Raw genomic sequence first — 14,696 nt, 5'->3', positions numbered from 1 at the left:
GCGCCAGGCATGAGTTTTAAGCCACCGGGTCTGGGACGTGAACCGCAGTTAACTACATGGGAGTCCAGCGACATAGCCATTATGCTAACTGCTGGTCCCTTTTCTTTCTGTTTTTTTGGAGAACCCTATTAAAATATGGGAGAAGGAGTTGGGGGAAAAAATAAACGCTCTCTAAAGATGACATACGAATAGCCAAAAGGCATATAAAAATGTCAGCATCCCTCATTGTATGGGAAATGCAGATCAAAACAACAATGAGGTACCATCTAACCCCAGTCAGAATGTCTAAGATTAAAAAAAAAAAAAAAAAAGATAAGTGTTGACGGGTTGTGGTGAAAGGGGAACTCTTTTACACTGCTGGTGGGAATGTAAATTGTTCCAGCCACTGTGGAGAACAATTTGGAGATTTCTCAAAAATCTACAAATAGAACTACCATATGATCCAGCAATCCCACTCCTCGGTATATATCCAAAGGACAGAAGAATTCTTCGTTGGAAAAGTGCTTGCACATCAATGTTTATTGTGGCACTATTCACGATTGCTAAGACATGGAACCAACCCAAATGCCCCCGTACGGATGAATGGATTGAAAAACTGTGACACGTATACTCTATGGAATACTATTTAGCCATAAAAACCAACAAAACCCTGACTTTTGACAGAAAGTGGAAGAATATGGAAGATTAACTGTTGAGTGAAGCAAGCCAGGCTATGAAGGAGAGACATTGTATGTCCCCACTTAACATATACCAAGTGTCTGCACTTTATGACCTAAACTGATTGACTAAAAGATATACAAACAAAAGAGATGGGTGTAAATGCCAGATGTAGTGTGTGTGGAGGAGTAGGGCCTAGGGAAAAACATTTGGAGGAGGCATACAGAGGCAGAGCCTTGACAGGATGGAGAGGTGTGGTGTTATCTGTTGAAGATATTTTGATCAACTGGACTGGGGAGAAATGTTCACGTTGAAATGTTCACTTTGTAAGCTAAATAATGTGATTGAATATATACAAAAAATATATAAAAATACAAAAAAAATCTTTAAAAAAGAATATAAACCGGGAACCAGCAGTTAGCGTAATGGCTATGTCGCTGGACTCCCACATAGTTGACCGCGGTTCGCGTCCCGGACCCGGTGGCTTGAAACTCACGCTGGGCACGTGTGCGTGCATGCCCAAGATCCCGAGAGGAGAATGGAGGAGAAGGGATTGCAGCGTGACCATCCCCCATGGGGGGTGATTTTTCGCTTTCTGTCTCTATGTCTCTGTCTATCTGGCGAGCGCATGCGCCCTATAGCAAAAATCTCTCCAAAAAAAAAAAAAAAAAAAGAATATAAACCTAAATAGAAAGCAACAACCCCTCCTAATTCCTACTAATTCCTACAACTTTTCCTTAAACTTTAGCACCTCTAGATTATACCACCCAAATTCTGGTTTAAGACTATTTGCTCTAAGAATATCCAATTGTCACTTTTTTTTTTTCTTGTTGTAGAGTTTTCTACCTCTGATATGAAGTACAGTAGCCGGAGAATTGAGGTAAGATTAATTTTAGTATTCTTGACTTAAGAATTAAAACCAAAGGACTTTCATTGTTAGAGACAAAGTCTTAACTCAGAACCAAATTCTCAGCAACTGTATCTTAGAAAAGACAACTTCTAATGGCTTCCAGAGTAGCTAATAATTCTGGGAAAATTAGGCCTTGCCATATGCATTGCTTTTCTGGGATGTTTCCTGCTCTATCAGATTCATTTGATTTGACTTCTTTTGACCTATCTAGAAAATAAGTTACTCTTCCTAGCGGTAGAAATATTTTCTTAGTTGTATAATTTATAAGTAAAGCTTTTGGAAAGATAATTGTTAGTTTGATAGTTTTCTCAACTATCTGACCTTTCTGCATCCTTTAAGCCTTTGAGAAAATATGAGGGAATCTGGCTTTTTTTTTTTTGCCAATGGACACGTGTACATGTCAGAGAGGAGAGGGGAGGGGAGTACTCCCCAGTTGGGTGCGGCTATGTCACAATCCCTTTTTTTCTATTTCTCCTTCCTGTGAGGATTTTTGAGCATGCACCATGCCCTTGGGGCTGGGATTTGATCTGCAGTCAACCATGGCTTTCTACACATAGGACTTAACTGTTGTGCTACAGGGCTGGCCCTGGCGTAAAAAAGTTTAATGATGGTTAACAGGGGGACTAATTGCATCTCACCTATCTATACAGCCTGAGTTTCCAGTGTCAGGTTCCTTTCTCCTTATTTTTACTACATAGGTGGCATGTAATAAGAATTAAACATATTGCTCTCAATCACTACCCATGATCCATGACTATAAATATTCTGATCTAATTAGATATTAAATTTATATACATGGGAAAAGGCCACAATCAAAAAGAAACATACAGCAAAGGAATTTATAGCTTAATGACCACTAAATGGAATATTATACTTTGGGTTACACTGACCTCTAGAGGTTGGTGATGATAAAAACTAATCTAGTTTGAAAATGGAGGGCAAAGGACAATTAAAGAGCCTTACAAGCCTAACTTTCAAGTGTAAAGTGTGGCACATTTATAAGCCATCCTCAGCAAAACAATGATGTACAGTGTTCCAAGCCAATTCTGAGTTAGTCAATAACCAAATGACCATTGTTCAAATATGTGTGACAGTGATGTTAAATTATTCCCCATGGAAATTTAAAAATCTTAAATCAATTCTATGGAAAATTAAAAGAAAAAAGAAGAGAGGGACCAGCAGATGGAGTAACGGTTACGTTGCTGGACTCCCATGTAGTCGACTGTGATTCGAGTCCTGAACTGGGCGACTTGAAATGCATACTGGTACATGTGTGTCTGTGCCCAAAATCCAAAGAGGAGAATGGAGAAAAAGGGATTGTGGTGTGGCCATCCTTCCTGGGGGGTGATTTCTCGCTGTCTCTCTGTCTCTTAGGCCAGTGCACACGCTCCATAACAAAAATCTCTCTTAACAAAAAAGAAGGACCAGCAGACAGTGTAATGGTAACATTGCTGGACTCCCACTAGTTGACTGTGGTTTGAATCCCAGACCTAACAGCTTAAAACTTATGCCAGGTGCATGCACATGTGTGCCCAAAATCCCTGGAGGAAAGCGGAGAAGGGATTGCAGCATGAACATCCCCCCCAGGGGGTGATTTCTTGCTTTCTGTCTGTCTCTCCAGTTTGTACATGCTCCCTATAGTAAAAAATCTCTCTAAAAAGAAAGAAAAGAGAAATGTATTTATCTTAAATTAAAAAAAAAAAGAATTGTTCATTTAATTTTATTTATTATTCATTTACTTAAATTTGACCAGAGACAGACACAGAGAAGAAAGAAAGTACGAAAGCAAGCTGTAAGCCATCAGGTATGGGACTTGAACCATGTTCAGCCACGTGGGAGTGTCCAGAACCTTAACCACCATGACAATAGCTGGCCCCTATCTTAAATTTTTAACAGTTACATCATAGGATTTTCATTTAAAAAATATATAGCCATAAATTTTTACATTTATAATTTTTTGGCCAGAATGCAGATGTGACCACTAGAGGGGAGCAGAGAAAGGAGAGAGAAACAGAGAGAGAAAAACAGAAAACACCTCTCCCATGAAGGACCGTCATGCCACAATCCCTTCTGCTCCATTTCTCCCTTCTTTCGGGACTTTGGGCATGTACACACATGCATCCAGAGTGTCTCTCAAGTCCTTGAGTCTGAGACTTAGACCTTAAACCACATAGCCTGCCAAGTGGGATCCAGCCTCCTTAACCACCATTCCACTGGCTGGCCTAATCTTAATTTTTACTAAAAAAAATTAAAGAATTATTTATTTTATTTTATGTATTTATTATTATTGTTATTGTTATTATTTTAAAATTTGACCAGAGAGAGTAGGGGGGGTGGGGGGAGTGATTAAGCAAGCCACCAGTCTGGGACTCAGACTATGGTTGGCCATGTGGGAGTCCAGTGCCATAACCATCACACCACCTGCTGGCCTCTCAATCTTGATTTTTTAAAAGTATTGTTTTATGTTGGTTGTTAAAAGCTACTGGGAAATTTTAGTTTAAAAACATTAAAAAATAGTGTGCATATGTGTATGCGCATACATGAAAAAGAGAGAAGTCCCCCTCAACAGGGTCATAGCATGCCATAGTCGCCTTTTCCCCGGTCTCCAGCTTGTCAGGATCTTGGACATGCATCTGTGCACCTGGCATGTTTTTAGGACACCCTGGGGATCTAAACTTGTGGTTGGTCATGTGACTTCCAGTTCTGCTGATTAGTATACTATGGACTGTGCCACCTGGCTAAGCCAATTTAAAAGTTTCTTATATCCTGGGTAGTTTTATTATTTAGTGGCCATCCTTAAGATAATACAGTATTTAATGGGACGAGTAGATGGTATAATGGTTATGTCACTGGACTCCTACATGGCTGATTGTGGTTCAAGTCCCAGATTTGGAGGCTTGAAACTCACACCAGGCACATGTGCATGCTGCCCAAAATCCCAAGAGGAGAATGAAGTAGAAGGGATTGTGGTGTGGCCATCCCCCTAGGAGTGATTTCTCTCTTTCTATCTCTCTGTCTCTCCAGTGAGCACATATGCCCTATAGCAAAAATGTCTCTAAAAGAAAAAAAAATATGTATATATAAACTTTAAACCAGTTAACATATTTGTATATGTTTCCATATTCTTAGATTTTTCTCTCTTTTTTTTTAGTTCCCTCTGCCACCATTATCACTCTTGCCCATGAGAACTGACGTCCTTACTATTCAGAAAAATCACAAGTTTCCAAAAGAGAGAGAAAGAAACGTTCCACACTTCTCATCCTTCTGTAAGCTCTCAGCACCTGCTAGTCAATCTGAAGAAGGTAGTTCATCAAACAAGCAGCAGGAGGTCCCAGTTAGGGTGCTGGTGGATCAAACTCTTAGGTTTTCTGACAGTTCTATTTGGTCAAGAAACATGTGCTCTTTTCAGAAGGCTAACCATCATAGACAGCACATGGAAATGGAGGAAAACTGGAAATCCAAAGAAATAGAAAGATGTGACAAAAATGAAATCTCTCACTTTGAGAAAGGGGAGACATTGATGTCCTTTACAAATTTTGAGGAAGGTGATATTCCTATAGATAGAGGAGAGGCTATTGACTGCTATGGTAATGAAATGAGAAAAGCAGATGAGAACTCTCAATATCTTTCATCAAGAAATAAAAAGAGTGCAGTAGACAGAAACTATGAACAAGATTCAGAAAGCGTATGCACTATTCCAGTCAAGCTACGAGAATTAACTCCAAATCAGGATGAAGAGATTAGAGATAGCAAATCTGATTCAAAAAGCACTTCATTAGAAGAAGGTGAAGCAGTTGAACCAAACAATATTTTCAAAGAATGTACTGTACTTGAAAGCTTGTCTAATGTAGTCCCTGATGGTCCCGTTAGAAAGCTCCCAGAAGGTCATAGAAGCAGGGAGACAAACATAAAAGTATCAATAGCAGAAGCAAGCAAACCAGAAATGAATGGGACAGTGCCTCTTATCCACTTTACTTTCCCTGGAGATGGAACCCCTAGGGAACCAGCGATAGCTAAACCAAGCCTCCAGAAAAGAAAGGGCACTGTTCATAACAATAGCTCCAACGTACTTGCACATCAAGAAAATGATAAGTGTAAGAAGAATATCCATAGAAATAAGTTGGATTCAAAGATTAACAGGACACCTCAGAATTTCGTGGTTGCCATTGAAGGGTCCATTAAGCCTACCATGCATAAAAATAGCATAAAAACACCAGTGTTCCCTACTTTGGGACTTGCTGACCCCAGGCCCTGGCAATTGCCGAAGTTTCAAAGGAGAATGCCACAGATAGAAAAGAAACAATTGACTTATCGGACCCAGAAACCTAAAAAGCAAGCATTTCCTTGCATCTGTAAAAATCCAGGAATAAAAAAGTCATGTGTTCCTCTGTCTGTTCAACCACCAGAGCCAAGACTAAGTTACCTAGATCTTAAGTACAGTGACATGTTCAAAGAAATAAATTCCACTGCTAATGGACCTGGGATTTATGAAATGTTTGGGACTCCTGTTTATTGTCACATTCGAGATGCTGAGCATGAAAACAAATATTACCGTGAGATATGCTCAGCTCCATCGGGCAGATATATCACCAATAAATGTCGATCTTCACACAGTGAAAGGAACAGCAATAACAGAACAAAGCTTTCTCAGAAAAGACCACATATTAAACCCCCAAAGACATCACTTGGCATTAAACAAAAGCATAAAGATTTAATTTCTAAAGAAAAGTGTTGCAAGGTTGTAAGTAGCAACCTACAAATCATTGAAAATAGTGATAGCAGTTCAGAACCAGATCAGCCGATAAAATCTGCAGGAAGTGACTTTCTATATTCCAAAGATGAAGTTCAACCCATGAACTTGGCTCAGACTTTTGAGCAGTCTACTGAACAGAATGAATTCCCTCCTGTCTCAGACTTATCCATTGTTAAAGAAGTCTCTATGGAAGAGTTTACAGATGAAGGAGACATTTCTAATAATCAAATAATTGCCACAAGCCTCAGAGATCTGGAAGCACTTGAAGACCTACATCACCAGATCCCATGTATCCTTTCAGAAAAGAGCTGGGCAATACCCAGTGAGAAGAGTTCCAACAAGCAAGTACTTCAAGACAAGGAGAATGCAACATCTCTTGGTAAAATAAATGCTGGTCAAGTTTTAACTAATGATCTAGAGTTTGACAGTTTTTCAGATAAGTCAAAAACATTTATGAGTTTTTCTTCCCAAGAAAAACAAGAAAGTGCATCTTCCCAGACATATCAATATCAGGCACATTCTTGGGACTATGATAGTTTAGCAAATAACTCAATCACATATCAAATGTTTGGGAAAAGGTTAAGCGATACAAATTCAATTTCCCAAGAAATTCTAAACTCTGCAAAGAATGAAGAATTGACAGATGAATTATTAGGTTGTCTGGCTGCAGAACTATTAGCTCTTGATGAGAAAGATAACAACTCGTGCCAAATAATGTCAAATGAAACAGATTCTGAAAACCTAAATCTTATTCTCAGTAGGAGAGGAAATACCATGAAAGAATTGTTCAGCGAGACAACCAATGTCAAAATACAGGTTGGTACCATTAGAATCAGAAATTCATTGGGGTGGGAGGGGACCTCAGAAACAATCTGGTTCAAATGCCTTAATTGCAAATGAAGGATCATAAACCCTAAACAATGAAATAGTTCCTTTAAGGTCTCATTGGTCACAGGTTGGAATCTAGATTCCCTGGCTCCAAGCTAAATAAAATGTTTTCATTATGCTGCCTTACTTCTGGAATTTAGCTAGCTTGGCATGGCAATAACATCACAGTGGGTAAATTACATAGCAAAACTATTTAAAGCCAATATTTTATTAAAGGATGGCATTTTCAGTAAGTAGCAGATAATTGCTTATTAGCAGAGCAGTAACTAGAGGCAAGGCCTTGCTCCTGGTCATGTGCAAGATGCAAAGAAATAACCATGACTCTGACATAGCTCACCATTTTGCTCATAGGAAGATATGACATGTACATAGCTCAAAGATTCCCTGTACCTCGGCATTTGTTCTCAGTTCACTACTTTCACACAAAAAATATTACTAGTGTCTATTGTGTTTCTGGCACTGGCTAAGAACGAGGGACATAGTGATATATAAGATTCAGCCATTTCTCTCAAAGAAGCCTGAGCTAAAATCCTGAAAAAAAAATTTGCTTTATATTTTGTTTGGCATAGGAGTGATGGTGTGGTAAGGAGGAATACCAACAGATAGATTTGGTGGTTTTAGTTTTCACTGAAGTATATAAGCCTCCTGTTCTACTCAAATTTTAAAGAAAGGAATAGTAGGGTAGTAAGGGGAGAATGGAGGAAAAGGGATTGTAGTGTGGCCATCCCCCTTGGGGGGGTGATTTCTCACTTTCCCTCTCTGTCTCTCTCCTGTAAGTACATGTGCCCTATGGCAAAAACCTAACAAGAAAAGAAAGAGAAAGGAAGAAAGAAAGAAAGAAACAGAAAGAGAGAAAGAGTAGGACAAGCTGAAATATCATTTATTGAATACTGACACTATGTCAGGATCAAGAATAATCATTTTAAATAGTTGATCAGGGGCCAGCAGGTGGCATGGTGGTTAAGGGTGCTGGACTCCACCATGGCTGACTGTGGCTTTAGTGCTGGACCTGGCAGCTGGCTTTCTCACTTTCTCTCTCTCTCTCACTCTGTCCCTCTCTGATCAAATAAATAAATAAATAAAGTTAAATAAAATAATTAAAAAAAAAAACATGACTTTAAAAAAAATAGCTGATCAGTAGAACATACAAGCATACAAGGTAAATAATTGTACCACAGTTAGGTTGATTGAGAACTTACCACATATGATTAAGATACAACACATCTCTTTTCATGTTTCATAATAGATTTATAAATACTACAATTACTAATATGTCCCCATTTTGTAAATAAGGAAATTGAAGTTTAGAAAATCATGCAACTAGTGAGTGGTGGGGTCGGGTGTTCTGATTCCAGTCTACACCCTTAATGGCCATACAGTGGGGAAATACCTTACCCTAAAAGGCCAGCTTCATGCTCACTGTGAATTTGGTCTTTGCTAGGAGTTGAATGGTGATTCTGAGAAGCCTCAAAGCTAAAGTGAGAAATGGGAGTATACTGTGCATGCCTATTGTGAGCTGTGCCTACCTCTCTGCCACTTCCAGTTGAAGAACAGCTAATAAGCCAGGAAGCATAATCAGCCCCAATTACATCCTGTCATCATGGAGTCAAAACTGACCTTCTGTGACCTTTCTCTATTTTACCAATCAGCCCTTAGACTTTACTTTGGATAGAAATATGAGAAGATGAGTAAGAGGAACCTTTGGAGGAAGTAAGATGAGTAAGATGGGCCTTTGGAGGAAGGAATGTGCACATCTGTAAGGAAGGGGGCCCTGTAGGATTTTTAAGGCCCTTAATGCACCTGTGCATCACCATTCTAGGTTACTAATGGATAAGATCAAAATGAAGTATTTTTGGTCCTAATCATCCGATTAGAAAGAGTGATCTAAGTTCTCCAAAGAGATGCTGTTTCCTGGTTTCTAGGGCAGTGTTTCTCAAAGTTTACTGTGGATGTGAATTTTGGGGACATCTTGTTCAAATGTGGACATTGATTTAATATGTCTAATATGACATTGATTAATATGATTTAATATCGAGACCAGCAATTAGTGTAATGGCTATGTCGCTGGACTCCCACGTAGTCGACCGTGGTTCGCGTCCCAGACCCGGTGGCTTAAAACTCACGCTGGGCGCGTGTGCATGTGTGCCCAAGATCCCGAGAAGAGAACAGAGGAGAAGGGATTGCGGCGTGGCCATTCCCCCTGGGGGGTGATTTCTTGCTTTCTATCTCTCTGTCTCTGTCTGTCTGGCAAGTGCACGCGCCCTATAGCAAAAACCTCTCCCCCCCCCCAAAAAAAGATTTAATATGAAGGCCTGGAAATTTGCAAATCTAACAAGCTCCTAGTTGATGCTGATGCAGCTGGTCTGCAGATCCTCCTGTGAATAGCAAGGGTCTTCAATCTATTGTGACTGGTTTTGACCATCTAAATTCCTAGTTACAGTTCTGTATGTATGTGTGAGAAAGACGGTATGTTTGTGTGCACATAAGTGTACATATATAGGCTTATGTATGATGTGTATGTTTACATAAGGAGGGATCTTCAAAAGTTCATGGAAAATACATATTATAAAAAACTATGTGTGTATTTTTGTGCATTGACATAAATTCATACTTAAATTCCATTTTACTTCAAACTTTTTTTAGAGAGAGAGATTTTTGCTATAGGGTGTGTAGTCGCCCATGGTTTGAATCCTGGACCCAGTAGCTTAAAACTCACGATGGGTGCATGTGCGCACATGCCCAAAATCCTGAGAGGAAGATGGAGGAGAGGGGGTTGTGGCATGGTCATCCCCCTCAGGTGGTGATTTCTTTCTTTTGTTTCTCTGTCTCTCCAGCAAGTGCATGTGCCCTATGGCAAAAATATCTTTCTAAAAAAAATAAATGTGGGGACCAGTAGATGGTATAATGGTTACATTGCTGGACTATTATGTACTTGACCGCGGTTCGAGTCTCAGACTTGGCGGCTTAAAACTCATGCTGGGCGTGTGTGCATGAGTGCCCAAAAGCTCGAGAGAAGAATAGAAAAGAAGAGACTGTGGTGTGGTGGTTTCAGGCTTTCTGTCTGTCTCTCTGGTGAGTGCATACGCCCTATAGCAAATATCTCTCTCTAAAAAAAAAGTGACTTAGAAATATGCACAATTAGCAAGACTGAAGTACACAACTAAGATACTCTATTTGGTCATCTTTGGGAAATCTGTGTTTCTAAAGTAACCCCTGAAGAACAATAAGAATGGACATGAACAGGTGCATTTGTAAAGAAGATTCTACTCTGCTCTATCCCTTTTTTCTATCCTAATAACTCAGAGTTGAATGGTGAACTTTCTTTTTGTCTCATTCTCCTAGAGAGATAGTAATGGGTTCAGAATATGTGACATGGAGGAGAAATTTCTCAACTCAAATGAAAAGAAGACATTTTCTGAAAATAGTTTACGGTATGAAGAACCTATCCTGTGGACCAAGGGTGAGATCCTTGGGAAAGGAGCCTATGGCACCGTAAGTTAAACTGGAGACTTGATAAAACCTGAATCCTTCATCCCTCCTTGCTCCACCTTCTTGAACCCCATAACCCCTCCTGCTCATACTCCCCTAAAAACTGTTTTAGGGACCAGCAGTTAGCTTAATGGCTATGTCGCTGGACTCCCATGTAGCTGACTGTGGTTAGAGTGCCAGACCTGGTGGCTTAAAGTCACGCTGGGCACGTGTGCATGCGTGCCCAAGATCCCAAGAGGAGAATGGATTATGGCATGGCCATCCCCCTGGGGGGGGATTCTTCGCTTTCTGTCTCTGTCTGTCTCTCTCTGTCTTTCTGGAGAGTACATGAGCCTTATAGCAAAAACCTCCCTCCCCCCCCAAAATAAAACAAAACTGTTTTAGTTGGAAGTAACAGAAAACCCAACCCACAATGGCTTGAGGGAAAGAATGTGTATTACTTTAGGCAACTGAAAGATCTGGAACAGGTCTGGCTCAGGGCACAGGTGTCTCAGGGGTCAAATAATAGCGTCAGGTCTGGTCTCTCTCTCCCTCTGGGTCTCATTCTCAGGGTTTATGTGGTGCTAAAATGGACTTTACATTTCTAACCTCTCATTCTCCCAGTTCAAGTTCAAAGGGAAGGAAATCTCTTCAACAGCTCAGTTTGTTACTGGAAGTTGGGAGAATTATTGCTGGGTAGCAAAAACACAAGAGGTTCCTTACATTTTGTGAATTGCATAAAAGACTGCCTAAGGTCCTAGCATAGTAGAAATTTACATAGATGTAAAATGACTGACTCTTAGGTGAGACCTGTGCCATCTCTAGTTTGGGAAGTTTCAGAAACTAGTGAGAAGGTGGGACTACTGAGATCACATCACAAAGGTGACGTTCTTCTCTTTCTCAAATGATTTAATGCTGAACTAGCCCTAATTCATTTATTTGGTGTGGAGCTTTCCCTAATCATTCTCGCATAGTCATAGAAATCTGCGAGGCAATGGGCCAGCCCGGTCGTGCAGCGATTTAAGCCCTGTGCAGGAAAGGCTGGTTCTACGAGGCTGACCAGTTTGCAATCTGGCCCCAGCAGCTTGAAAACCATACTGGGCACATGTGTATACATGCCAGAAATCCTGATGGGATGGAGAAGTGGAGGACAAAGGATTGTGGCATAATCATGTCCCATTGTGGGGTTGCTTCCCTTTCTCTTGTTCCCTCTCTCTATCCAGCAAGCAGACATAACCTCTGGCAATTAAAAAAAAAAAAAAATCTGTGAGGCAAGTATTGTTACTTTAGTTTTACAAATGATTTTAAAGTGAAGTAAAAAAATTATGTAACTTACCCAAAATGATACAGCTGGAAAGTGGTGTTGCTCAGATGCTTTAAAAAAAATTATTTATTTTAATTTGCTATAGAGCTCATGCACTCATTAGAGAGGGGAGGGGGAGGGCGGGAGGGAAAGCGAGAGAGAGAGAGAGAGAGAGAGAGAGAAAGAGAGAGAAAGTTGAGAAAGCACGTTTGGTAGAAGTGGTAGGGTGGGGTTGTGGTGGCCATGCCACAATCCTTTCTTATCCATTCTCCTGTCAGGATTTTGGTCATGCACACAAAAATGCCTGGTGTGTTTCTCAAGCCACTGTGTTTGGGATTCAAACCATGCATTCAGCCATGTGGGATCCAGCTGCCTTAACCACTATGCCACCAGCTGGCCCATTTATTATTTATGTATTTGTTATTACGGGTCTTTTTTTTTATTATTAAGTTCATTTACTATTTCTTTTGAGAGAGAGACAGAACACCCCCAATAGAATCTTGATCCTGTGATCATCCCCTAGTTTTAGGCTACTACGGGTCACAAGTGCATGTGTACCCAGTGTAATCAGGAAGATCTTCTGAATTTGAACTGGTTACCCTCCTATGTGGGATTGCCTTGCAGAGTGACACATTTTACCTCTACACCACCATCTGAATCCTGGAGCCAGGAGTCTAAATAATCCAAGCACTTGGCTCCAAGCCAATATGGTAACCTTTCCACAGGCTGTATCTTATCCCCATCTTGGATTCACTTAGGGCAAGTACTTGCTTAAGTACTTTGCATTTAGGTGATGATGCATCGACATAGAGAAAGACAAGAATTTGGGAGAAGAAAAGGGCAAATGTCATGAGGCATTTTGTGAACATGTTATGTCATTTATATTTAATAAGGTATTGGTTTGCTTCTAGGTTTATTGTGGTCTCACTAGCCAAGGGCAGCTAATAGCTGTAAAACAGGTGACTTTGGATACCTCTGATAAATTAGCTACAGAGAAAGAATACCGGAAATTGCAGGAGGAAGTAGATTTGCTCAAAGCACTGAAACATGTCAACATTGTGGCCTATTTGGGGACATGCTTGGAAGAGAATACTGTAAGCATTTTCATGGAGTTTGTTCCTGGTGGCTCAATCTCTAGTATTATAAACCGTTTTGGGCCATTGCCTGAGATGGTGTTCTGTAAATATACAGAACAAATTCTTCAAGGTGTTGCTTATCTCCATGAGAACTGTGTGGTGCATCGAGATATCAAAGGAAACAATGTTATGCTCATGCCAACTGGAATAATAAAGCTAATTGACTTTGGTTGTGCCAAGCGTTTGGCTTGGGCTGGCTTAAATGGCACCCACAGTGACATGCTTAAGTCCATGCATGGGACTCCATATTGGATGGCCCCCGAAGTCATCAATGAGTCTGGCTATGGAAGGAAATCAGATATCTGGAGTATTGGCTGCACTGTGTTTGAGATGGCCACAGGAAAGCCTCCACTGGCTTCCATGGACAGAATGGCAGCCATGTTTTACATCGGAGCCCACCGAGGGCTGATGCCTCCTTTACCAGACCACTTCTCAGAAAATGCGGCAGATTTCGTGCGTGTGTGCCTAACCAGGTAAGAAACTGAAAACATGAAGAGGAAGCTCAAGGGTCAGAGATTCTAAGAGGCTGATGTTTCCCCTACTAAGAGCTCTGTTTTGGTTATGAAATTAAGTAGGAAGCAATGTGCTGCAAATAATCATGGTTAGTCATTTGACTATTGTGCTTATTGCTGTATCAGGGTATAGAACTAATGCTTCAAGGAGGAATGCCACAGTTCAATGTCTCATCGGTGCCTGCCCATACTTCCCCAATCAATAGGTTGCAAAATTTGCCGAAGATCTATTTATTTACCAATAGGACATTTTCCTAGAGACTGGCTATAACGAAATGACATGACTTTGTATTTAAAGTGAGTGGAAGGTCAGCAGGTAGCATGGTGATTAAGGTGGTAGATCCCATGGGGCCGACTCAGTGGTTCGAGTCCCAGAATCAGCAGCTCGAAAAGCACATTAGGGCACCAGCATGTGGTGTGGTGGTTAGGGTGCTGGACACTTCCAGATAGCTGACCATGGTTTGAGTCCTGGACTTGGTGGCTTGCTTTCTGAGTTTCTCTCTCTGTGTCTGTGTTTTTCTCTGGTCAAATTAAAATAAATAAATAAAATGAATGATTCTAAAAAAAAAGAAAGAAAAAAGAAAAACACATCAGGTTGGGTCCAGCAGGTGGCGCAGTAGTTAAGGTAGGATTTCCCACATTGCCAACTGTGGTTTGAGTCCCGTGATTTTCAAGCCACCAGGCATGTGTGTGTGCATGCCTGAAGCCCCAGGAGGAGAATAGAGAAGGGATTGTGGTGGGTTTGACCATCCCCCCTGGGGAGTGATTTCTCGCCCTCTCACTGTCTCTCTCTTCAGGGAGAGCATGTGCCCTATGGCAAAAACCTTAAAAAAAGAAAAAAAGAAACAAAAAGGCATTGGGCGCGCGTGTGTGTGTGTGTGTGTGTGTGTGTGTGTGTGTGATCTCAAAATTCCAGGAGGAGACTGGAGAAGGGATTGCGGTGTGGCCATCCCCCATGGGGACTGACCTCTCACTTTCTCTGTCTCTCTGCTGTGAGTATACTTGTCCTATGGCAAAATAAATAAATAAATAAATAAATAAATAAATAAATAAATAAATAAAATAAAAT

General features: G+C 40.6%; 1 protein-coding gene across 4 annotated transcripts in view; it reads left to right on the top strand.

Moving 5' to 3' along the window:
• Nucleotides 1-14,696, top strand: part of MAP3K19 (mitogen-activated protein kinase kinase kinase 19) — a 65,827-nt gene that overhangs the window by 30,675 nt on the left and 20,456 nt on the right. The window contains exons 6-9 of one of the 4 annotated variants that reach the window (XM_006169715.2): nucleotides 1,494-1,537; nucleotides 4,719-7,136; nucleotides 10,551-10,700; nucleotides 12,891-13,588. In XM_006169715.2, the coding sequence (XP_006169777.1) occupies nucleotides 1,494-1,537; nucleotides 4,719-7,136; nucleotides 10,551-10,700; nucleotides 12,891-13,588 (3,310 nt within the window). The remainder of the gene's footprint in view (nucleotides 1-1,493; nucleotides 1,538-4,718; nucleotides 7,137-10,550; nucleotides 10,701-12,890; nucleotides 13,589-14,696) is intronic. The other 3 variants (XM_027768769.1, XM_027768767.1, XM_027768768.1) reach the window with 3 other exon arrangements.

The sequence above is a fragment of the Tupaia chinensis genome, unplaced genomic scaffold, assembly GCF_000334495.1.
Source record: "Tupaia chinensis unplaced genomic scaffold, TupChi_1.0 Scaffold147433_1, whole genome shotgun sequence".
Lineage (NCBI taxonomy): Eukaryota > Metazoa > Chordata > Mammalia > Scandentia > Tupaiidae > Tupaia > Tupaia belangeri.
The sequence above is the reverse complement of the archived record's forward strand: the minus strand, read 5'-3'. Positions and strand labels throughout refer to the sequence as shown.